The 20,424-nt window shown below is 39.4% G+C and overlaps 1 protein-coding gene across 4 annotated transcripts in view; it reads left to right on the top strand.

Annotated features, from left to right (window-relative positions):
- The window catches only part of LOC146904509 (receptor-like protein kinase ANXUR2), a 25,661-nt gene extending 5,237 nt beyond the window's left edge, over positions 1–20,424 (top strand). For 2 of the 4 annotated variants that reach the window (XM_085727958.1, XM_085727959.1), the window contains exons 3-4: positions 17,519–17,571; positions 19,974–20,424. In XM_085727958.1, coding sequence (XP_085584084.1) covers positions 17,519–17,571; positions 19,974–20,282 — 362 coding nt within the window. In that variant the 3' untranslated portion in view covers positions 20,283–20,424. Of the gene's footprint in view, positions 1–17,518; positions 18,479–19,973 lie in introns of those variants that run through there. The other 2 variants (XM_085727961.1, XM_085727962.1) reach the window with 1 other exon arrangement.

The following is a 20,424-nucleotide window of genomic DNA, read 5'->3' as shown; positions in this document are numbered from 1 at the left end:
CTCAATTCTTGATATATGTTTGTGATTGGTGATGAGGGAGTTTATGATGAATTGACTACTGTTTGGGTGTGTTTCTTGCTGCATAAGAATGAGTATGATTAATTTCTTGCATTATGAGACATGGTGTAATTAAATGGGTGGATGATGTCTATGTGTTTCATGTCATTTTAGTGTGATATTGACCTATAATTGTTCATATTGCTACAGCACCTAAAGCTATTTGAAAACAAGCATGACTTGAACAATTATAGGTCATGACCTTGTTTCTCACATTATTAGCCTTTTAGGCCCCTTTGGTTGCTTTTTTCTTTACTTCTAACTTTTACTATCCTTCCATACCATTTTTCTTTGTTCATAGTCCCATCATTTTTCATCTCTCTCTACTAACATTTCTACCCCTTGTTCCATGAGCATTACAAGCATTTCTCCATCCCACTTCCTCATCCCTTCATATTCTTTTTAGCACTTTAAATTTTCATACAAAAAAATTAGAATGTAAATACTTAGGAGTTTTTTTGTATTTTGCTTTTATGCAACTTTAATTTCTTGGCAAAGAGGCCATAGAATGTATCTAGGGTATGATGTAAAGGACAATGGACTCTAATAATGTACACCGACACAAGCACCGACACATGCACACACACCACTTTAGATATAGCTAGAATATGCATGTTTAGATGTATGTTTAGGATTGTATGCTTAGATGAATGTTTAGGCTTTATACTTAGAAAAATCATTTTCCAAAAAATATGAACAAACTTCACTCAAATCTTTTTCACAATAAACCTTGGGGTCAAAACCCCATTGATTTTCCTTTTCATTTTCTTAATCAAATCTCAATAAATTCTAATCATACCTTGACTTGTTTTTGCAAATAACTAATCAAACCCCACTCTTTTCTAAATCTCATGCCCTTGAGGCCTCTCTTTCTATTCTTCAAATTCCAATTTTCAAACTTAAAATCAACCAACAAAAACAAAAACATTTTTGAGAGAGAACTACGGTGGATTTGATCCCTTAAACGGGTACGTAGGCAAGGAACAAAATTCCTTCAATTCAACTAAAATAAAAAACCAAACACATTCTTCTCCCTCCAATTCTTCACTTAGAAACTCTTAGGCTTAATATCACTTTCAAAATAGCATTTAAAAATAAAGCGCGCGCGTAGAAATTAAAGACGGTTCCTATAGGATACTATAGTCGTTATGGGTGCCTAACACCTTCCCGTAGCGAAAACAACTCCCGGACCTCGATTCTCAAGGGTTTTGCTTACTTTTTCCCTTCCCAAGAAAAAATAAGATATCACCGGTTTAAAAGGTTCAAACGTAATCAATGTTTGACACCCGAAAAACCAAGATAAAACAGCTGGCGACTCCGCTGGGGGGATTCGAGAGTTACGCCTAGTCTTTATTTCCACGCTAGCGCTCTTTTTACTTGTTTCTTTTACTTGCTTTCCTATGTGAATAAATGTTTAAATTCTTGCAAACGTGTGGGGTGAGAATATCAAAAGTCCTGCACCCGGGCTGAGTGAACTTAGGATTTAGGAGGGATATAATCGACAATTCATTCCGGGGGTTGCCTCGTGTTTTGGATTATGCGATCAATCCCACATAGCTGAGGCATTTTGGGGGTGATGTTGTCGGCGCGTGTTGTCGCGTTTAGGCACTTTACTTCTAATTGTTCTATGACGCTATGAACCGTAGATAACCAAACCCATCCATGGCCAATTTCTAGGACGTAGTGCGGAGGCTAAACCGAGTGTTGTCTCGAGTTTTAGTCGTCACGCGATACTACACTCAAGTTAGACCTTCCACGTATAATCATGGAGCGAGTGTTGTCTCATGACACCATGAGATACGTCGGAGAGGTTGCAACTTGGGAACCTTTTTAGAACCCGGTTACTACTTCCTAAAGCCCTAGTTTCACCGGACACCGTGTCCACCCATGACTCCTTGACTTTGAACTCCAACCCACCATGTTTTCTCCGAACTTGAACATAATCATGCATTCATGCATACATGCATACATGCATAAACTTTTGTCATGCATTGTTATCGAAGGGCTTAGACAAGTTGAATTTGTAAACATTGTAGGGATGAAGATGACTAAGTCTTACAAGTTCAAGGAAGTGGATTTGGCTAGTTTGAGAGATTTGGCACTCAAGATTGAGGATCCAACTGGTTTCCGACGTCGTTACGGGGCTTTACTTCCTATTCTCCATACTAATGTGGATGAGAAGCTTGTGCACACTCTAGTACAATTCTATGATCAGGGGTATCGGTGCTTCACTTTCCCAGACTTTCAGTTGGTGCCTACTCTAGAGGCTTATTCTTCCTTGATAGGTTTATCTATTGCTAAGGGGATACCTTTCTCAGGACCTGAAAATTCTCCTACTCCATTGGTTATTGCTAAAGATCTCTATCTCAAGACCACCGATGTCTCCAAGAATCTTATCACTAAGGCACGCATCCGAGGGTTCACTTCAGAGTATCTTCTTGGGAAAGCCAACCTCAATACCACTTGTCAGGACACTCTTGAGGCTATTCTTGCACTTCTCATCTATGGGCTTATTCTCTTTCCGAATCTTGATGGCTTCGTGGACATGAATGCTATTATGATCTTCCACTCCAAGAATCCGGTCCCTACTTTGCTAGCTGACACATACCATGCTATTCACGATCGCTCTGACAAAGGTCGTGGATACATTCTTTGTTGTATGCCTCTCCTCTATAGGTGGTTTATTTCGCACCTTCCGCAGTCTTTCCACGACAATCCGAGGAATTGGTCTATTTCACAGAAGATTATGGCTCTCACTCCTAATGAAGTGGTTTGGCTTACTCCAGCTTCTAGAGTTAAGGAAATTATCTTTGGTGGTGGGAAGTTTCTTAATGTACCTCTTCTTGGTACCCGGGGTGGAATTAACTATAACCCGGAGCTTGCTTTGCGACAATTTGGTTTCCCGATGAAAGATAAGCCCATCAATCTTGCTACGGCTCCTTACTTCTTTCACTACTCCAGTGCTCCCACGGGAATTAGAGAGGATTTCATGGAAGCTTGGACTAAGCTTCGAAAGAAAGAGGTGAATCACATGGGTGTAAGGTCCGGTGTTGCTCATGAGGCCTATACACAGTGGGTGATAAACCAAGCTGAGGAGATCGGTATGCCTTACCCCTCTATGAGATATGTGTCTGCATCTGTTCCTACCATGCCTTTGCCTCTACTCCCACCTACCCAGGAGATGTATCAGGAGCATCTAGCTATGGAGAGTCGGGAGAAGCATCAGTGGAGGGCTAGATACTACGAGGCTGAGAACTTGATCATGACTTTGGATGGAAAGGGCGAGCAGCAGACTCATGAGGTCTTGACACTGAAGAAAGAGTTAGCTAAGGCTAAGAGAGAGATTGAAGAGAAAGATAGGATGCTTATGAGGGACTCCAAGAGGGCTAGGGGTGCCCGTGACTTCTATGCACGATACTGCAGCTATGAGTCTGAGTCTGAGGATGATGCTTCCACTTCCTATGCTTGAGGATTTCTTTTCCGGTTGTTATTTCCATTTGTTTATGTTGAAATTGTCTTGTAAAACTATATGTTGGTTGTTTGTTTCCCGTTTATGTTAATTGTGGTTTAGTAATGTTTACGAGTTTATAATTTGTCTAAAACCCTTCGATAACCTAAAAAGAGTCTTTTTTGCATATGCATTAACACATTTCATGCATCATATGCATTCATTGGTCACAAAAAAACTTCTCTCGTGCTCATTGCCTCCTGGTTTTGTCCGCCGCAGTCTGAAAAGTGGCTCGTGTTCGCAAAGTCTACCAACCAGATAGAATTCATCAGACAAGATTTCACAAGAGAAGGATGATGGCTAATTTTGAAGAGGAAAATGCTCAGCTCCGTGCCGAATTGGCTGCTATGAAAGAAGACTTGGCTAAGGCTCATGACGCTATGTCCGCTATGATGGCTTCACAAGAACAGCCAGCCACTTCTATTCCGGTCACTGCTGAGGTGATTCCCTCTATCCCACTATCTACTGTGGCTACTGATGCTCGTTTTGTTATGCCCGATGGCCGTCCTTATGGCCTCTCAGCTTACTACTCTCCTAATACTGCTGCTGGTGTTTCTGGTTTTGCTGGTCAAGGACAGATTCCTGTGTCTACTGCCATGCCTCAGGTAACTACTGTTGTCACCGACCCTATTGTACACACTGTGCAACAAGTGATTGATGTTGACACTCCGCGTGGACAAGATCCCGCAATGGAAGCTATGAAGAGACAGTTAAGGGAGTTGGCTGGAGAACTCCGTGAGGTCAAGGCTAGCCGGGGAAACAATGGTGCTCCTGCTAAAGCTCGTGATCTATGCTTGGTATCCCGATTTGAGGTTCCTAAGAAATTCAAAGAGCCAGAATTTGACAAGTATAATGGAACTTCTTGTCCGCACAACCATGTTATCCGGTATGTCCGAAAGATGGCTAACTACGCCGACAATGATGCACTGATGATCCACTGCTTTCAGAGTAGCTTGACAGATGATGCAGCAGATTGGTACACTAGTCTGAGCAAAGATAACATTCATACCTTTGAGGAACTCGCTGCTGCTTTCGAGGGTCAATATGAGTTCAACACCCGTCTGAGGCCAAATAGGGACTCTCTCAAGGCTCTATCTCAGAAATCAGATGAGACCTTTCGAGAATATGCTCAGAGGTGGAGAGGGGCAGCTGCCCGTGTCTCTCCCCGACTCGATGAGGAAGAATTGACACAGACATTCCTGAAGACTCTGAAGAAGGAATATAAGGAGAGAATGATAGTCTCTGCTCCAAACAACTTCTCTGATATGGTTACAATGGGAACTCGCCTAGAGGAGGCTGTACGAGATGGTATTATTGTCCTTGAGAAAGGTGAATCTTCAAACAGTGCACCGAAGAAGTACGGTAACGGTCATCACAAGAGGAAAGAATCTGACGTAGGGAATTCTATCAACAGTATCCTCTACCACCGGGTCAACCACCAATGCCCGTCAATGCCATTCCTCAGCAAGTACAACAACAGCCTCCCGCTCAACAGCAACGGCAGCAACAACAGGGTCCCCGACCCAAACCTTCTTTTCCACCAATACCAATGCGGTATGGTGAACTGCTCCCAACTCTACTGGCTAAGGGACACTGTGTCACTAGACCAGGCAAGCCTCCGCCTAATCCATTGCCTCCCAGGTTCCGACAGGATCTGACGTGTGAGTTCCATCAGGGCGCTCAAGGCCACGATGTTGAAGGTTGCTTTGCTCTGAAATATATTGTGAAAGACCTGATAGAAAAGGGACGGTTGACTTTTGAGAATAGTGTTCCTCATGTTCTTGACAACCCGCTTCCAAACCATGCTGCTGTTAACATGATTGAGACCTTTGAAAGAATCCCTGTTCCTCAGGAAGAGCCCATATTGGATGTCCGTAATGTTGTCACTCCCTTGGTGCCATTACATGTCAAACTTTGCCAGGCTTCTCTGTTCAAACATGATCATGATTCTTGTTCAGAATGTCTGCAGAATCCTATGGGCTGTTGTGTGGTGCAAAATGATATCCAGAGCCTGATGGATGACAAGTATTTGATTGCCAGTGATATGTGTGATTGTGCCAGTGTTCCATGACTCTCCTGTTGAAAGTGTATCTCAGGCAAAGAATGTTGAGCCTTTGGTGATCAGGCTACCTGGTCCGGTATCTTATACCTCTACCAAAGCAATTCCCTACAAATACAATGCAACCATGGTTGAAAACGGGGTGGAGGTGCCTCTGGTATCCCCAGCTACAGTTGACAATGTTGCCAGTGAAATTACAACTCTGAGAAGTGGAAAAGTCCGTCCACCCTTGTTTCAAAAGAAGGTGGTGACACCCATTGCCACGGTAACTCCACCAGTTGCTCCTCCTGTTGACAAGAATACTGGCCCAGCAGGCCAATCTATTGAAGAGTCCAATCTGGACGAAATCCTGAGGCTTATCAAGAAAAGTGACTATAAGATTGTTGACCAGCTGCTACAAACCCCATCAAAGATATCCATCTTGTCTCTACTTATGAGCTCAGAAGCTCACAGGAAGGTGTTAATGAAGATACTGGAGCAAGCTTATGTTGACCACGAAGTCTCTGTGGATCAATTTGATGGGATAGTGAGTAATATTACTGCCTGCAACAACTTGGGGTTCGGTGACGATGAGCTCCCCGAAGCAGGGAAACGCCACAACTTGGCTCTACATATCTCGGTACACTGTGGGTCTGATATGATATCCAATGTATTGGTGGACACTGGATCGTCTCTGAATGTAATGCCTGAATCCACACTAAGGCAATAGAGCTATCATGAAATTTCTCTGAGGGGTAGCAGCTATCTGGTTAAAGCTTTTGATGGATCCCGCAAGGATGTTCTCGGGGAAGTGGACTTGCCAATTACCGTTGGTCCCGAGACATTTCAGATTACTTTCCAAGTTATGGACATCAATGCTTCCTACAGTTGTCTCCTCGGAAGACCATGGATCCATGACGCTGGAGCGGTAACTTCCACTTTGCATCAGAAGCTCAAGTTCATGAGGAATGGTAAGATTGTCACTGTGCATGGTGAGGAAGCATATCTAGTTAGCCAGGTATCATCATTCTCTTGTGTTGAAGCAGGGTCCGCTGAAGGGACGTCGTTTCAAGGCTTGACTGTTGAGGGTGCAGAGCCCCGGAGGGCGGGTGCTAGCATGGCTTCACTGAAAGACGCCCAGAAGGCTGTTCAAGCAGGGCAAGCTGCTGGCTGGGGCAAAGTGATTCAGATTCTGGAAAACAAGCGTAAAGAAGGCCTTGGATTCTCCCCGACATCTGCTGTTTCAAAGGGAACTTTCTACAGTGCTGGGTACATCAATGCTATTACTGAAGATACTGCTGGAGGTGGTTACGTGCCTACCTTTGTTATACCAGGAGGCACTGTGAGAAATTGGGAAGCCATTGATGTTCCTTTAGTCATGCATGCTTCCATGTAATGTGCTTTGTTGCTCGTGTTTTTTGTTTTCAAAATAACAATCCTTTCGCTCTGCCCAAGGCGAAAGTGATATCATTGTAAGGGCGTGTTTGTTTCGGCATTGCCGTTTTCAATAAAAGTTGTCGTCTTTCTCACGACTCTTTGATTTCTTCACTTTTAGTGCTTTTTTCTCTTGGAAATAATGGTAATGCCAGAAAAAACCAAAACATCTGTATTTTCTTATTAATTTCAAAGATCTGCATAGAAAAACTTTTTCTAAAAATCATCCCAATCATATTATGCAGATTGAACCACAATAAACCCGTTGAACACAGTGACTCTATGGTTCCTCCAAATTTTGAATTCCCTGTATATGAAGCTGAAGATGAGGATGATGATTATGAAGAGATACCGTATGAGATCACTCGACTGCTTGAGCAAGAAAGAAGAGCCATTCAGCCTCACCAGGAAGAGATTGAGCTTATCAACCTGGGTACTGAAGAGAACAAGCGGGAGATCAAGATTGGTGCTGCACTTGAGCCAGAAGTGAAAAGGAAGATTATTCAGCTCCTCCATGATTATCCAGATGTCTTTGCATGGTCCTATGAAGATATGCCGGGTCTAGATCCCAAGATTGTGGAACATCGGATACCGACAAGACCTGAATGTCCTCCTGTCAAGCAGAAATTGAGAAGGTCTCGTCCAGACATGGCTCTCAAGATCAAGGCTGAAGTACCAAAAGCAAATTGATGCGGGTTTCCTCATGACAGCTGAATATCCTGAGTGGATTGCCAACATCGTACCAGTACCAAAGAAAGATGGGAAAGTTCGAATGTGTGTTGATTACAGAGATCTGAACAAAGCCAGTCCAAAAGATAACTTCCCATTGCCTCATATTGATGTGCTTGTGGACAGTACTGCTCAATCCAAAGTGTTCTCTTTTATGGATGGTTTCTCCGGTTATAATCAAATACGAATGTCTCCTGAAGATAGAGAAAAGACGTCCTTCATCACTCCATGGGGAACGTTCTGTTATAAAGTGATGCCGTTTGGCTTGATAAATGCTGGTGCTACCTATCAAAGAGGTATGACAACTCTGTTTCATGATATGATTCACAAAGAGATTGAAGTATATGTCGATGATATGATTGTGAAGTCAAGTGATGAAGAGCAGCATATTGTGTATCTGAAAAAGATGTTTGAAAGATTGAGAAAGTACAAGCTACGGTTGAATCCGAACAAGTGCACATTTGGTGTAAGATCTGGAAAGTTGCTAGGCTTCATTGTCAGTCAGAGAGGCATTGAAGTTGATCCTGATAAAGTCCGAGCCATCAGAGAAATGCCGGCCCCTCAAACTGAGAAGCAAGTTAGAGGTTTCCTCGGACGTCTGAATTATATTTCAAGATTCATATCTCACATGACTACTACCTGTGGACCAATTTTCAAATTGCTCAGAAAGAATCAGCCTGTCGTATGGAATGATGAATGTCAGGAAGCTTTTGATAGCATTAAAGAATACCTGTTGGAACCACCTATCCTTGTCCCACCAGTGGAAGGAAGGCCCTTGATTATGTATCTATCAGTGTTAGACGATTCAGTGGGTTGTGTTCTCGGTCAGCAAGATGAGACTGGTAAGAAGGAGCATGCTATCTACTATCTGAGCAAGAAGTTCACCGACTGTGAGACTCGGTATACGATGCTTGAAAAGACTTGTTGTGCTTTAGCTTGGGCTTCCAAACGCCTGCGTCATTATATGGTGAATCATACAACTTGGTTGATATCCCGAATGGATCCAATCAAGTACATCTTTGAGAAACCTGCTGTTACTGGAAAGATTGCACGTTGGCAAATGTTGTTGTCTGAATATGATATTGTGTACAAAGCTCAGAAAGCAATCAAAGGAAGTGTCCTTGCTGAGCATCTTGCTTGTCAACCTCTTGATGATTACCAGCCAATTAAGTTTGATTTCCCTGATGAAGAGATTACGTATCTGAAAGCAAAAGGCTGTGAAGAACCACAGATCAATGAAGGGCCAGATCCCAACAGCAAGTGGGGATTGGTGTTTGACGGTGCTGTCAATGCTTATGGTAAAGGAATTGGAGCCATCATTGTAACTCCACAGGGGCACCACATTCCTTTCACTGCTCGAATAACCTTTGAATGCACAAACAACATAGCTGAATATGAAGCATGCATCTTGGGCATTGAAGAAGCCCTTGACCTGAGAATGAAACACCTTGACATCTATGGAGACTCTGCACTTGTTATCAATCAGATAAAGGGTGAATGGGAGACTCATCATGAGAAGCTGATCCCTTACCGTGACTATGCAAGACGCCTGTTGACATACTTCACAAAAGTTGAGCTGCACCACATCCCTCGGGATGAAAACCAGATGACTGACGCTCTTGCTACGTTGTCTTCTATGTTTCGTGTCAATCATTGGAATGATGTGCCAGTGATCAAGGTGCAGCGTCTTGATAGACCCGTCCATGTGTTTACCATTGAAAATATGCCAGATCAAGCTGATGAAGATGTGAATGACAAAAGGCCTTGGTATCACAACATCAAACAATTCTTGCAGAGTCGTGAATATCCACCTGGTGCTTCTAACAGGGATAAAAAGACATTGAGACGATGGGCTAGCAGATTCCTTCTGGACGGAGAAATCCTATACAAGAGGAACTATGACATGGTCTTGTTGAGATGTGTTGACAAACAAGAAGCTGAGAAATTGATGCATGATGTACATGATGGTACTTTTGGGACCCATGCTTCGGGTCACACCATGTCAAGGAAGCTATTAAGAGCCGGCTATTACTGGATAACTATGGAGCGTGACTGCCACAAACATGCTAAAAGATGCCACAAATGCCAAATTTATGCTGACAAGATTCATGTGCCTCCACATGCCCTCAAAGTTATCTCTTCCCCATGGCCTTTCTCTATGTGGGGCATTGACATGATCGGAAGAATTGAACCGAAAGCTTCCAATGGACATCGTTTCATTCTAGTGGCAATTGACTACTTCACCAAGTGGGTTGAAGCTGCCTCCTATGCAAATGTGACCAAGCAAGTGGTTGTCAAATTTATCAAGAATAACATCATCTGTCGATATGGTGTTCCCAACAAAATTATCACTGACAATGGTTCCAATCTGAACAATAGTATGATGCAAGCTTTATGTGAAGAATTCAAGATTGAACATCACAACTCTTCTCCTTATAGACCTCAGATGAATGGTGCAGTTGAGGCCGCTAACAAGAACATCAAGAAAATTGTTCAGAAGATGGTCACTACTTACAAAGACTGGCATGAAATGCTACCTTTTGCCCTGCATGGTTACCGTACTACAGTGCGCAGCTCAACCGGGGCAACTCCTTTCTCTCGTGTATGGCATGGAAGCAGTTCTCCCTCTGGAAGTGGAGATTCCATCTCTTCGAGTAATCATGGAAGCAAAATTAACTGAGGCTGAATGGTGTCAAAGTCGGTACGATCAATTGAATCTGATTGAAGAGAAACGTATGGATGCTATGACTCATGGACAGTTGTATCAAGTGCGAATGAAGAATGCTTTTGACAAGAAAGTCCGACCTCGAGAATTCAAGGAAGGCGAACTTGTATTGAAAAGAAGGATAAGTCAGCAACCCGACCCAAGGGGCAAGTGGACACCTAACTATGAAGGTCCTTATGTTGTCAAGAAGGCTTTCTCTGGTGGTGCTTTGATTCTTACACACATGGATGGTGTTGAGCTCCCAAATCCTGTTAATGCCGATATAGTCAAGAAATACTTTGTCTAAAGAGAAAAGAACAGCGTGGTAGGTCGAAAAGCCGAAATGGCGGCCTAGGCAAAAATGCGCATCCCGGTGGATCGAAAACCCGAAAGGGCGATCCAGGCAAAAGTTAGGGACAAAAAATGAATATGAAAGAGCTCGCTGAGATTGTACGCAACTCAGGCAAGAATGAGCGCCTCGATGAGCCGAAAACCCGAAAGGGCGGTTCATGCAAAAATGAGGTTGACAATAAAAGACAAGTAACTATACCTAGCAAATCACCATCACCCCTTGGGGCATCTGCAACTGTCAACGGTCGTCTTCATCAGAGGCTTCTGTACTTTGGAAATCAAGATTTCTATGAAATGTAGCGGTCATCGTGTTCAATGTATCACCAACCAATAAAATTACCATTTTCCAAGCTTTGTAAATCCGTGAAGTCATGCCCTTGGCTGATTCTCACTCTTCTACATCAATTTGAGCCTTTCTATTGTTTGAAATTCTATTTTCTTTCTGCTTTCAATGCTTTATACAAAATATTTTCTTTCTATTTGATAATGACAATGTCTGAAACAAACATCTTTTGAAAACTTGAAAACTCTTTCCATGTCTATTTTGAAAGCAAACCTGAGCAATAGGGTACATTTCAATGAAACATGCATGAATGAATGAGTGTCAATGTCTATTTCAATACATGTTACAAGCAGGTTACCCCCAGGATGATCTGTGGTCAATAGCAAGAATGAAAAAAAACAGAATGAAAAGAATGAAAATGAAAAAATGAAAAATGAAAATAAGAAGCTCGCTAAGTTGAAAACCCGAAAGGGCGGCTTAGGCAAAAATGAGCACCCCGCTGATTGACAACCTATGAAGGCAATTCAGGCAAAAATGGGGCAATGAAAAGAATCTTTACTCCCCGGTGAATCGAAAACCCGAAAGGGCGGTTCAGGCAAAAGTGGGGTTTGAAAATGAAAAATGAAAGAATGGAATATTGAAAAAGCATTGACCACAGATGCGAACATCCAATGTTTACCCAGCACTGACACGCCTAGCAACGGCGACCTGTATCCAGGAATCTTCCAAGAGTTCCTCCTTTACAAGTTTTATTGCCCTCAGCCATGGTTTTGATACGTCTCTCAACGACGGTCTCTCCAAAGAGGTTTTTTCCCCTGTAAATATGTTGCAGCACGAGCCACTACGTGCCCAATCTTCCAATGCCTTGTCTGCCTTTGTGAAATTTCTCTGCCAAATTGCCAACCAATCATGCATTTCAAGCATTCATACATGCATAATCATGCATTTTATGTGCTCATACATCCAATAATCTTGCTATACCATGCATACATGTTGCATATCCAACTGTCAACCGTCAAATTCAATTTCAAATTTCAATTCCAATTCCAATGTCAAATTCAATTCGATTTCAACTGTCAAATTCGATGCAATCTCAATTTTCCAATCTCAATTTCAAACCATGTCAAATGTCAAATTCGAAGAAATCTCAATTTCAATTCAGTGTCAAATTCGAAGCAATTTCCAATCTCCAATTTCAATTCCAATTTCAATGTCAATCTCCAATGACAATCTCCAATGTCAATATCCAATGTCAATGTCAATTTCAATTTTCAATTCAATTCCAATCCAATGTCAATGTCAATTGCAACTCTCCAATCCAATGTCAATGTTTATGTCTCAGTCCAATTCCAATTTCCAATATCTTTTTCAATTTCAACTCTCAATCCAATGTCTATGTCTATGTCTCTGCTCAATCTCAATTCTCAACCCCTCTTCCAATGTCAATTTTCAATTCAAATCAATGTCAATTTACTCTCAATTTACTCTTGGGCCAACCAAAATGGTCATGTCTATTCTCAAATTAAGTCAATGACAATTTACCCTCAATGGGTATCTTGTTAAACCAGACTTTCAATTTGTATCTCGTTACTGGTCAAGTGCAAGGTTCGATCCAAAAAAGAACCACTTGTACCTGCTCATATACCTATGCTTCCGGACAAACGACAAGTTCGATCTAAAAAGAACAGTTTGTACCCAGCTCATGCTTTGTTATCAGTCAGACGGCAAGTTCAATCTGAAGAACAGTTTGTACCCAGCTTATGCTTTGTTATCGGTCAAACGACAAGTTCGTTCTAAGAGAACAGTCTGCACCTTCCCACATGATGTGGTGATAATCCAACCAGCAAGTTCGATCCAAAGAAACAGCTTGTATCAACTCTTTTGTCTATGTCTCCAGCCAAACAGCCAGTTCAATCCAAAAGAACAGTTTGTGTCTGCCTATCTGTTTGTATCTTCAACCAAGTGTCAAGTTCGATCCAAAAAACAACTTGTATCTGCCTATATGTCTATGTTTCCGGTCAAGTGCCAAGTTCAATCCCAAGAACAGCTTGCACCCATCTATTGTTTTGTATTCCTTGGTCAAGTGGCTAGTTCGACCCAAAGAACAACTTGTACCCTTTTTCTACCCCCTGGTTTGTCTACCCTGTTAATGTCCACCGGAGTCCCCAGTGACATGACAGGTTCCATAGACTCCAGTCGTTTGTCTTGCATTCATAATCAAAGTATTGCATAACATTCATGTTTTTGAAAATCTGAAAATGTATTTTTATGTCCAAAAGCAGTGCAAATGCTAATATTTAAGTATCTTCGTCCCGTCAACTCTAAGACTTCGTCTCTTGACTCTCCGGACAAAGAAACTTAAATAGGGGCAGCTGTCATACCCTAATTTTGGACCTAAAAATACTAACTCAATTCCTTTTTTTTCTTGTATTATAAGTCATTTGAACTGTCTCTGATCAATGGCATCTTTCTCTGCATTCTATTTCAATGTTATTTGCAAAATTCACATGGAAGGGCATTTTAGTCATTTCCTGTGTCAAAATTTCTCTCAGTCTTTCAAAATTTTGTTTAAAGTCCTTTTCAGATAAGTTTGAATAAATCTTTGATTCATTCCATGTCAGAATCCATTTCAAAAAAATTACATTTGAAGTCATCTTAGGTCAGTTTTGCCCCTAGGGGCATTTTAGTCTTTTCAAGTGTCAAGACTCTGTTCAAATCTTAAAAATTGTCTCTGAGTCTTTCAAGTTGGTTTAAATAAACTGTTGTTTCATTTCTCTGTTAAAAATCCATTTTAAATTTGCATCTGAGTCATTTTCAGTCGTTTTAGCCCCAGGGGCATTTTGGTCATTTCACACGAAATTTCGGCAGAGAGGTACTTTAAAGTACCTCATTTAGGCCATTGGTTCGTTTTAGTCCGTTGTGTGTTTTTTATTGGTTTCACTTTACGTTTAGTCAAGTTTACCAATTTTATTCCAATTTTATTAATTTTCCTTTTAGTCCACAAATTTTTAGTAATTGCATTTTCGTCCCTCTATCTCATTTTCATTTCTTTTTAAGTTTTTATTCGAATTTTAGTCAAGTTTTTTTGTTTTAAAGTTTGTTAGTCAATTGCAAATTGGTCCTTTGATGTTTAGGAATTGCAGATCAGTCCTTCAAGGCCAAAAGTCCAGGTTCCAGTCCAAACAAGTCAAGAAACACGTGGCAGCTTGCCACTGGCTCACAAGTACACATGTCAGCTATAAATACAACACATCAGCATCACAGAGCCAAGGATTCATTGCCAACTCACAAAAAAAAACTGACACCATTCATTTCCACGCGCCCACGCGCCACCCTAACAAAAACTCTAACAAACTTTTTCAGCCTTTGAACCACCGTAACAAACACAAAACTACACCAATTCTTTGCAAATTCGACACAGAACTATCACAAATTCACCAATCCATTGCCAAATACACGAAAATCAATACAAGTTTCTGAGAATCAAGATCAAAAAATTGCAATTCATCGAAAAGGTTTTCGGATTCAACAAACTCTCAGGGATTACTTGCGTAATCTTCATCATCGAGCTTGTTTCCCTGCAATTCAAGCACAGATTCATCACTGGAGTGACAAATCGTGCGATCACAGGGATAAAGGAAGAGAGAAGAAGGGAAATCGAAGCAAAATCAGACCAGTTCGAAGAAGAAGAAGATCAACACCGATTTATTTTCGGTTTCGAAGCTTACCAAAAGGATCTGAAGCTCGCAAGGATCCACTTGTTCAAATCTCCAAGTAATTCAGGTAAAAACACAAAGAAACCTTCTCATATTCATCATCGAAGCTTCGTATTGAAAGATGAACGGTGAATTCAATTGAAAACTTGAAAAAATTCGAACAAGTTGAAAACTGAAACCCTAAGACACAAGATCATGAAAATTCACCGGTTACCTTTCAATTCAGAATGCAAATTCATCATTAACAAATCAATTAGGGTTTCAGTTCCAAAAATCTCCAGAAATCCGAAACGTTTCGAATTGGTGAGAGTTTGAGATTAAATCCGTTCGAATCAACGAGTTCAAATCACTTCGAACAATTTTCCATCAAAAACAACAAGTTCAAACTATTTCGAACGATTTCCTGTCAAAAATATCAAAATCGAAGCAGTTCGAACAGTTTCTTTCAAGAAACTTCAAGATCGAAGTGTTCCGAATACTTTTCTGCGAAAAACTACAAGTTCGAAATGGTTTGAACAACATCTTTCAAAAAATCACAAAGTTCGAAACGGTTTGAGCAACATCCTTCAAAAATCACAAGATCGAAACGTTCTGTGTCAGATCCATGCTAGTTTGTGGCTTAGTTCATAGTTTATAATTCAAGAATCATGAGGATGAATGAAAACGATGAAGAGGGAACGAGAGAGTATGAGAGAGTCTGAAGAAGTGAGAGAGAAAACTAGGGTTAGAATGATTTTGAACCGGTCTCCCTGCTTTTATACTGGAGTGAACCAGATTGGTTCAGTCAGACCGGTCTGGTTCACTCCTAAAACCTGAATGCCCACCGTCTGATCCAGGATTAGGTCCCTGGGTCAATCTGACGGTCTGTGTTGTTCCCTGTGACCCAGGATCCGCTTGAGTTTGGGTTTGGGCCTTAAGCCCGTTCATTTTCTGTGTTTTGCATACTTTGTGCTATTTTCTTACCATTGTTTGATAATCACACCCCTACCATGTCTTGAATGTTAAAAAAAAATTCTCAAAATTCTGTAAAGACTGCTTGGTTTTTTTTTGTGATGTTTTTGCACCAAAAAACTTCAAAAAAAATATATACTGTTTTTTTTTGTGTTTAACTTATGAATCCTATGTTGAAAAAACTTGTGGAAATGAACATGATTTTTTTGATCTCAATTCTTGATATATGTTTGTGATTGGTGATGAGGGAGTTTATGATGAATTGACTACTGTTTGGGTGTGTTTCTTGCTGCATAAGAATGAGTATGATTAATTTCTTGCATTATGAGACATGGTGTAATTAAATGGGTGGATGATGTCTATGTGTTTCATGTCATTTTAGTGTGATATTGACCTATAATTGTTCATATTGCTACAGCACCTAAAGCTATTTGAAAACAAGCATGACTTGAACAATTATAGGTCATGACCTTGTTTCTCACATTATTAGCCTTTTAGGCCCCTTTGGTTGCTTTTTTCTTTACTTCTAACTTTTACTATCCTTCCATACCATTTTTCTTTGTTCATAGTCCCATCATTTTTCATCTCTCTCTACTAACATTTCTACCCCTTGTTCCATGAGCATTACAAGCATTTCTCCATCCCACTTCCTCATCCCTTCATATTCTTTTTAGCACTTTAAATTTTCATACAAAAAAATTAGAATGTAAATACTTAGGAGTTTTTTTGTATTTTGCTTTTATGCAACTTTAATTTCTTGGCAAAGAGGCCATAGAATGTATCTAGGGTATGATGTAAAGGACAATGGACTCTAATAATGTACACCGACACAAGCACCGACACATGCACACACACCACTTTAGATATAGCTAGAATATGCATGTTTAGATGTATGTTTAGGATTGTATGCTTAGATGAATGTTTAGGCTTTATACTTAGAAAAATCATTTTCCAAAAAATATGAACAAACTTCACTCAAATCTTTTTCACAATAAACCTTGGGGTCAAAACCCCATTGATTTTCCTTTTCATTTTCTTAATCAAATCTCAATAAATTCTAATCATACCTTGACTTGTTTTTGCAAATAACTAATCAAACCCCACTCTTTTCTAAATCTCATGCCCTTGAGGCCTCTCTTTCTATTCTTCAAATTCCAATTTTCAAACTTAAAATCAACCAACAAAAACAAAAACATTTTTGAGAGAGAACTACGGTGGATTTGATCCCTTAAACGGGTACGTAGGCAAGGAACAAAATTCCTTCAATTCAACTAAAATAAAAAACCAAACACATTCTTCTCCCTCCAATTCTTCACTTAGAAACTCTTAGGCTTAATATCACTTTCAAAATAGCATTTAAAAATAAAGCGCGCGCGTAGAAATTAAAGACGGTTCCTATAGGATACTATAGTCGTTATGGGTGCCTAACACCTTCCCGTAGCGAAAACAACTCCCGGACCTCGATTCTCAAGGGTTTTGCTTACTTTTTCCCTTCCCAAGAAAAAATAAGATATCACCGGTTTAAAAGGTTCAAACGTAATCAATGTTTGACACCCGAAAAACCAAGATAAAACAACATTTCATACGGGAGACAAAGTAGACCCTGTGTTATAATGTCCCAAGTATTTTTTCATCACGGACTGAATTAGGCTGCAAACAAATTGCGAGGGAACAAATTCGGTCTTTATTCTCTTTATAACATTAGGTTACATGGCACCAAAGTATGTCCTAACCAATACTTTCACAGATAAATCTGACGTTTACTCCTTTGGTATGGTTCTACTTCAAGTAGCATGCACAGATTGGTTTTTTGATAAGTCATTTATTCCAGCTAACTTTTTCGAGAGGTTCCGAGCTGATGATATTATCGATCCCATTCTCATGAGATTGATTGCGCCGGAATGTTTGGCAGTGTTCATGGATATCATGAAAAGATGCTTGAATATAGAACCAAATGAAAGACCAGCTATGGGTGAGGTCGAGGTTGAACTTGAGCATGCGCTGGAACTGCAGGAGGAAGCAGATTGTGGAAAAAGTAATGGTGATTTTTACCTTTTTCCAAGCACTAGTTCTACCTAAGTAACCACGGTAAGCTCCCATTTGGGCTGAGAATAAATTTTATGGATGTTGTGCTTCCTTTTTGGCTTGCTGCTAAATACAATTCTTGGAAGGAAAGAAGAAAAGAAAAAGAGAATGTATACTCTCCCTACGTTACATTCCTGTTACGATGAGAATGTCAATTTTGATTCGACAAGCATCTATTGTATAGTGTCAGAGAAGATTAAGAGTTCTAGTAGTTACTATCAAAAGCTATATCAATGAAGTAAAAACATGTCTTCGACAATATGTGAGCATCAACAAGATGAAGGTGGTGTCATATGGTGTCGGATGGACGAGTTTAAGATCAAAACGAAATACACAAGGTCAAGGACGACAATGGCAAAACTGATATATGTTGGTTGGAAGTTATTTTTATGCGGATGAGGAATGTCCCTAAACTTCTTTATTTTCTTCATGAAATTTAGAAATTGGTAATATTTTTGGTTTCTTAATTTTTTTGATAAAGAAATTTTTTAGATATAGGATATGGAACATTTTTGTATAATTTTGAATTTGAGTTCAAGTTAGAACAGATGTAGATTAAAGGTTCAAGCCTTTGCTTCCATTTCCGTAAAAAATATATGATTGACTCGAGACTTGAAAGAAACTAATTGTTGAAATGAAACTTTCGTACTCATGCCTTTTAGATCAAAATGGACAAGTCAAAAACGAAGAAGCTTCAGTTTTCTACTTCGATTTGATTTGTGTATATACTACTCCAATGAAATGAGGGTCCCATTCCTAAGGTTCAACTTTTTTGAGGGATCCTAAGGTTGAACTTGGAAGGAGATTGAGGCATTTGAAATGCTAAATTTATATTGTAACGTATATTTAATTTTTTTTTTTGGAAAAAAAGTACTATAACATATGATCATATAACAATTCAATATGTAACCAAAAAAAATAAAATAACAATTCGATAACATTTTATTCATTGTAATAACATTTTATAGCATACTTACTTTATGTCAAAAAAAATATTATATTTGGTGATTAAAACATTAGTAAATTTTAATAAACAGTTATCATATATATATATATATTTTTTTTTTTTTTGGTCAAGAACAGTTATCATATTTAAATGTAGACTTAAAAACTTTTGGAATAATAATATTTTTGAGTTTTTATTGCTTCATTTAATAAAAATACAATATTTTAAAATGATTTCTTCTAGTGCCAACAAAAAAAAAACATTCTTTTTATTGCGTAAAAAATGATTTATTTTTTAATAAGAGCAAAAATTTTAAGATTAAAACAAAATCTTATATCTTTAACATAAACCTTTTTTTTTTAACATAAACCTTATATAAATTGGATCAATTTAATTTTTTTTATTAGAAAAGCAGTATAATTAGATATATTAATCCGAACAAAGATGTGTTAAACTATTACGTATACAAAGTTACACACACCAATAAATAACACAAGCCTTGTGGGACTAAGTCACAATAACCAAAATAAAATGACATACAAGCCATTACTTTGGTTTAATATCATAATCTAACAACGTGTGATCCAAAATTTCTGAAAGAGTAGACAAATGGATGAAGTTAAATTGAGAATTGAAGCTTCGTCGTTTTTGCCTTCTTCCATTTTGCTCGAAGAAGCAAGTCTCATCAAGTCAACGTAGAAATTTGAAGTAGCATATGGAAGTTTAATAAATTTAATTTTTTCAAGTCACAAGTCATCACACCATTTTCTATAAACAATAAGCTTTCAACGGAGCCTTGAGCTAATTCCTTTTGCTGATCTTGCAGGTAGAATTTGAGTTTTTCTTAATATACCTTCTTTTGGTGCAATGAGAAAGATAAAGCTTAGACATGATAGTCCCTAAATGCTCAGATTTTGTCCTTCTTGAAAGACCAATGTATTCGAATATTTTCTTTCTCAAGCACTAATTATGAAAGAAAGTTTATGAAAAACTAAAATGGTATATGCAAGTTTTGTCTATAATTTCAGAAGTTAAGTTACACAAAATGCTTTTGTTGACAGGTACAACTGGCCATGGTTACATGGCGCCAGAATGTGTTCGAACCAATACATTCACAGATAAATGTGATGTTTACTCCTTTGGTATGGTTCTACTTGAACTAGCTGGCACAAATTACAAGAATACTATCTTTGATAAGATGGTCATGTTAGAAAAGTCATCTAATCCAGCTAACTTTTTGGAGAGGTTCCCTCCTGATGAGATTATTGATCCCATTCTCATGAGATTGATAGCGCCGCAATGTTTGAAAGTGTTCATGGATATCATGAAAAGATGTTTGAAAATAGAACCAAATGAAAGGCCGACGATAGGTGAGGTTGAGGTTGAACTTGAGCTTGCTCTGGCACTGCAGGAGGAAGCAGATTGTGGAAAAAGTCATGGTGATTTTACCTTTTTCCAAGCACCAGTTCTACATAATTAACCATGGTAATGTTGTGCTTCTAAATACAATTCTTGGAATGGAAAAAGGAAAGAAAAAGAAAATGTATACTCTCCCTACACTATCTTCACACCGGAGCAAAGCGCACAATTCTTCATTGTGATATAAAGCCTCAAACCATTCT

The sequence above is a fragment of the Medicago sativa genome, chromosome 7, assembly GCF_051527215.1.
Source record: "Medicago sativa cultivar Bolivia chromosome 7, Bolivia_mono, whole genome shotgun sequence".
Taxonomy (NCBI): Eukaryota; Viridiplantae; Streptophyta; class Magnoliopsida; order Fabales; family Fabaceae; genus Medicago; species Medicago sativa.
The sequence above is the reverse complement of the archived record's forward strand: the minus strand, read 5'-3'. Positions and strand labels throughout refer to the sequence as shown.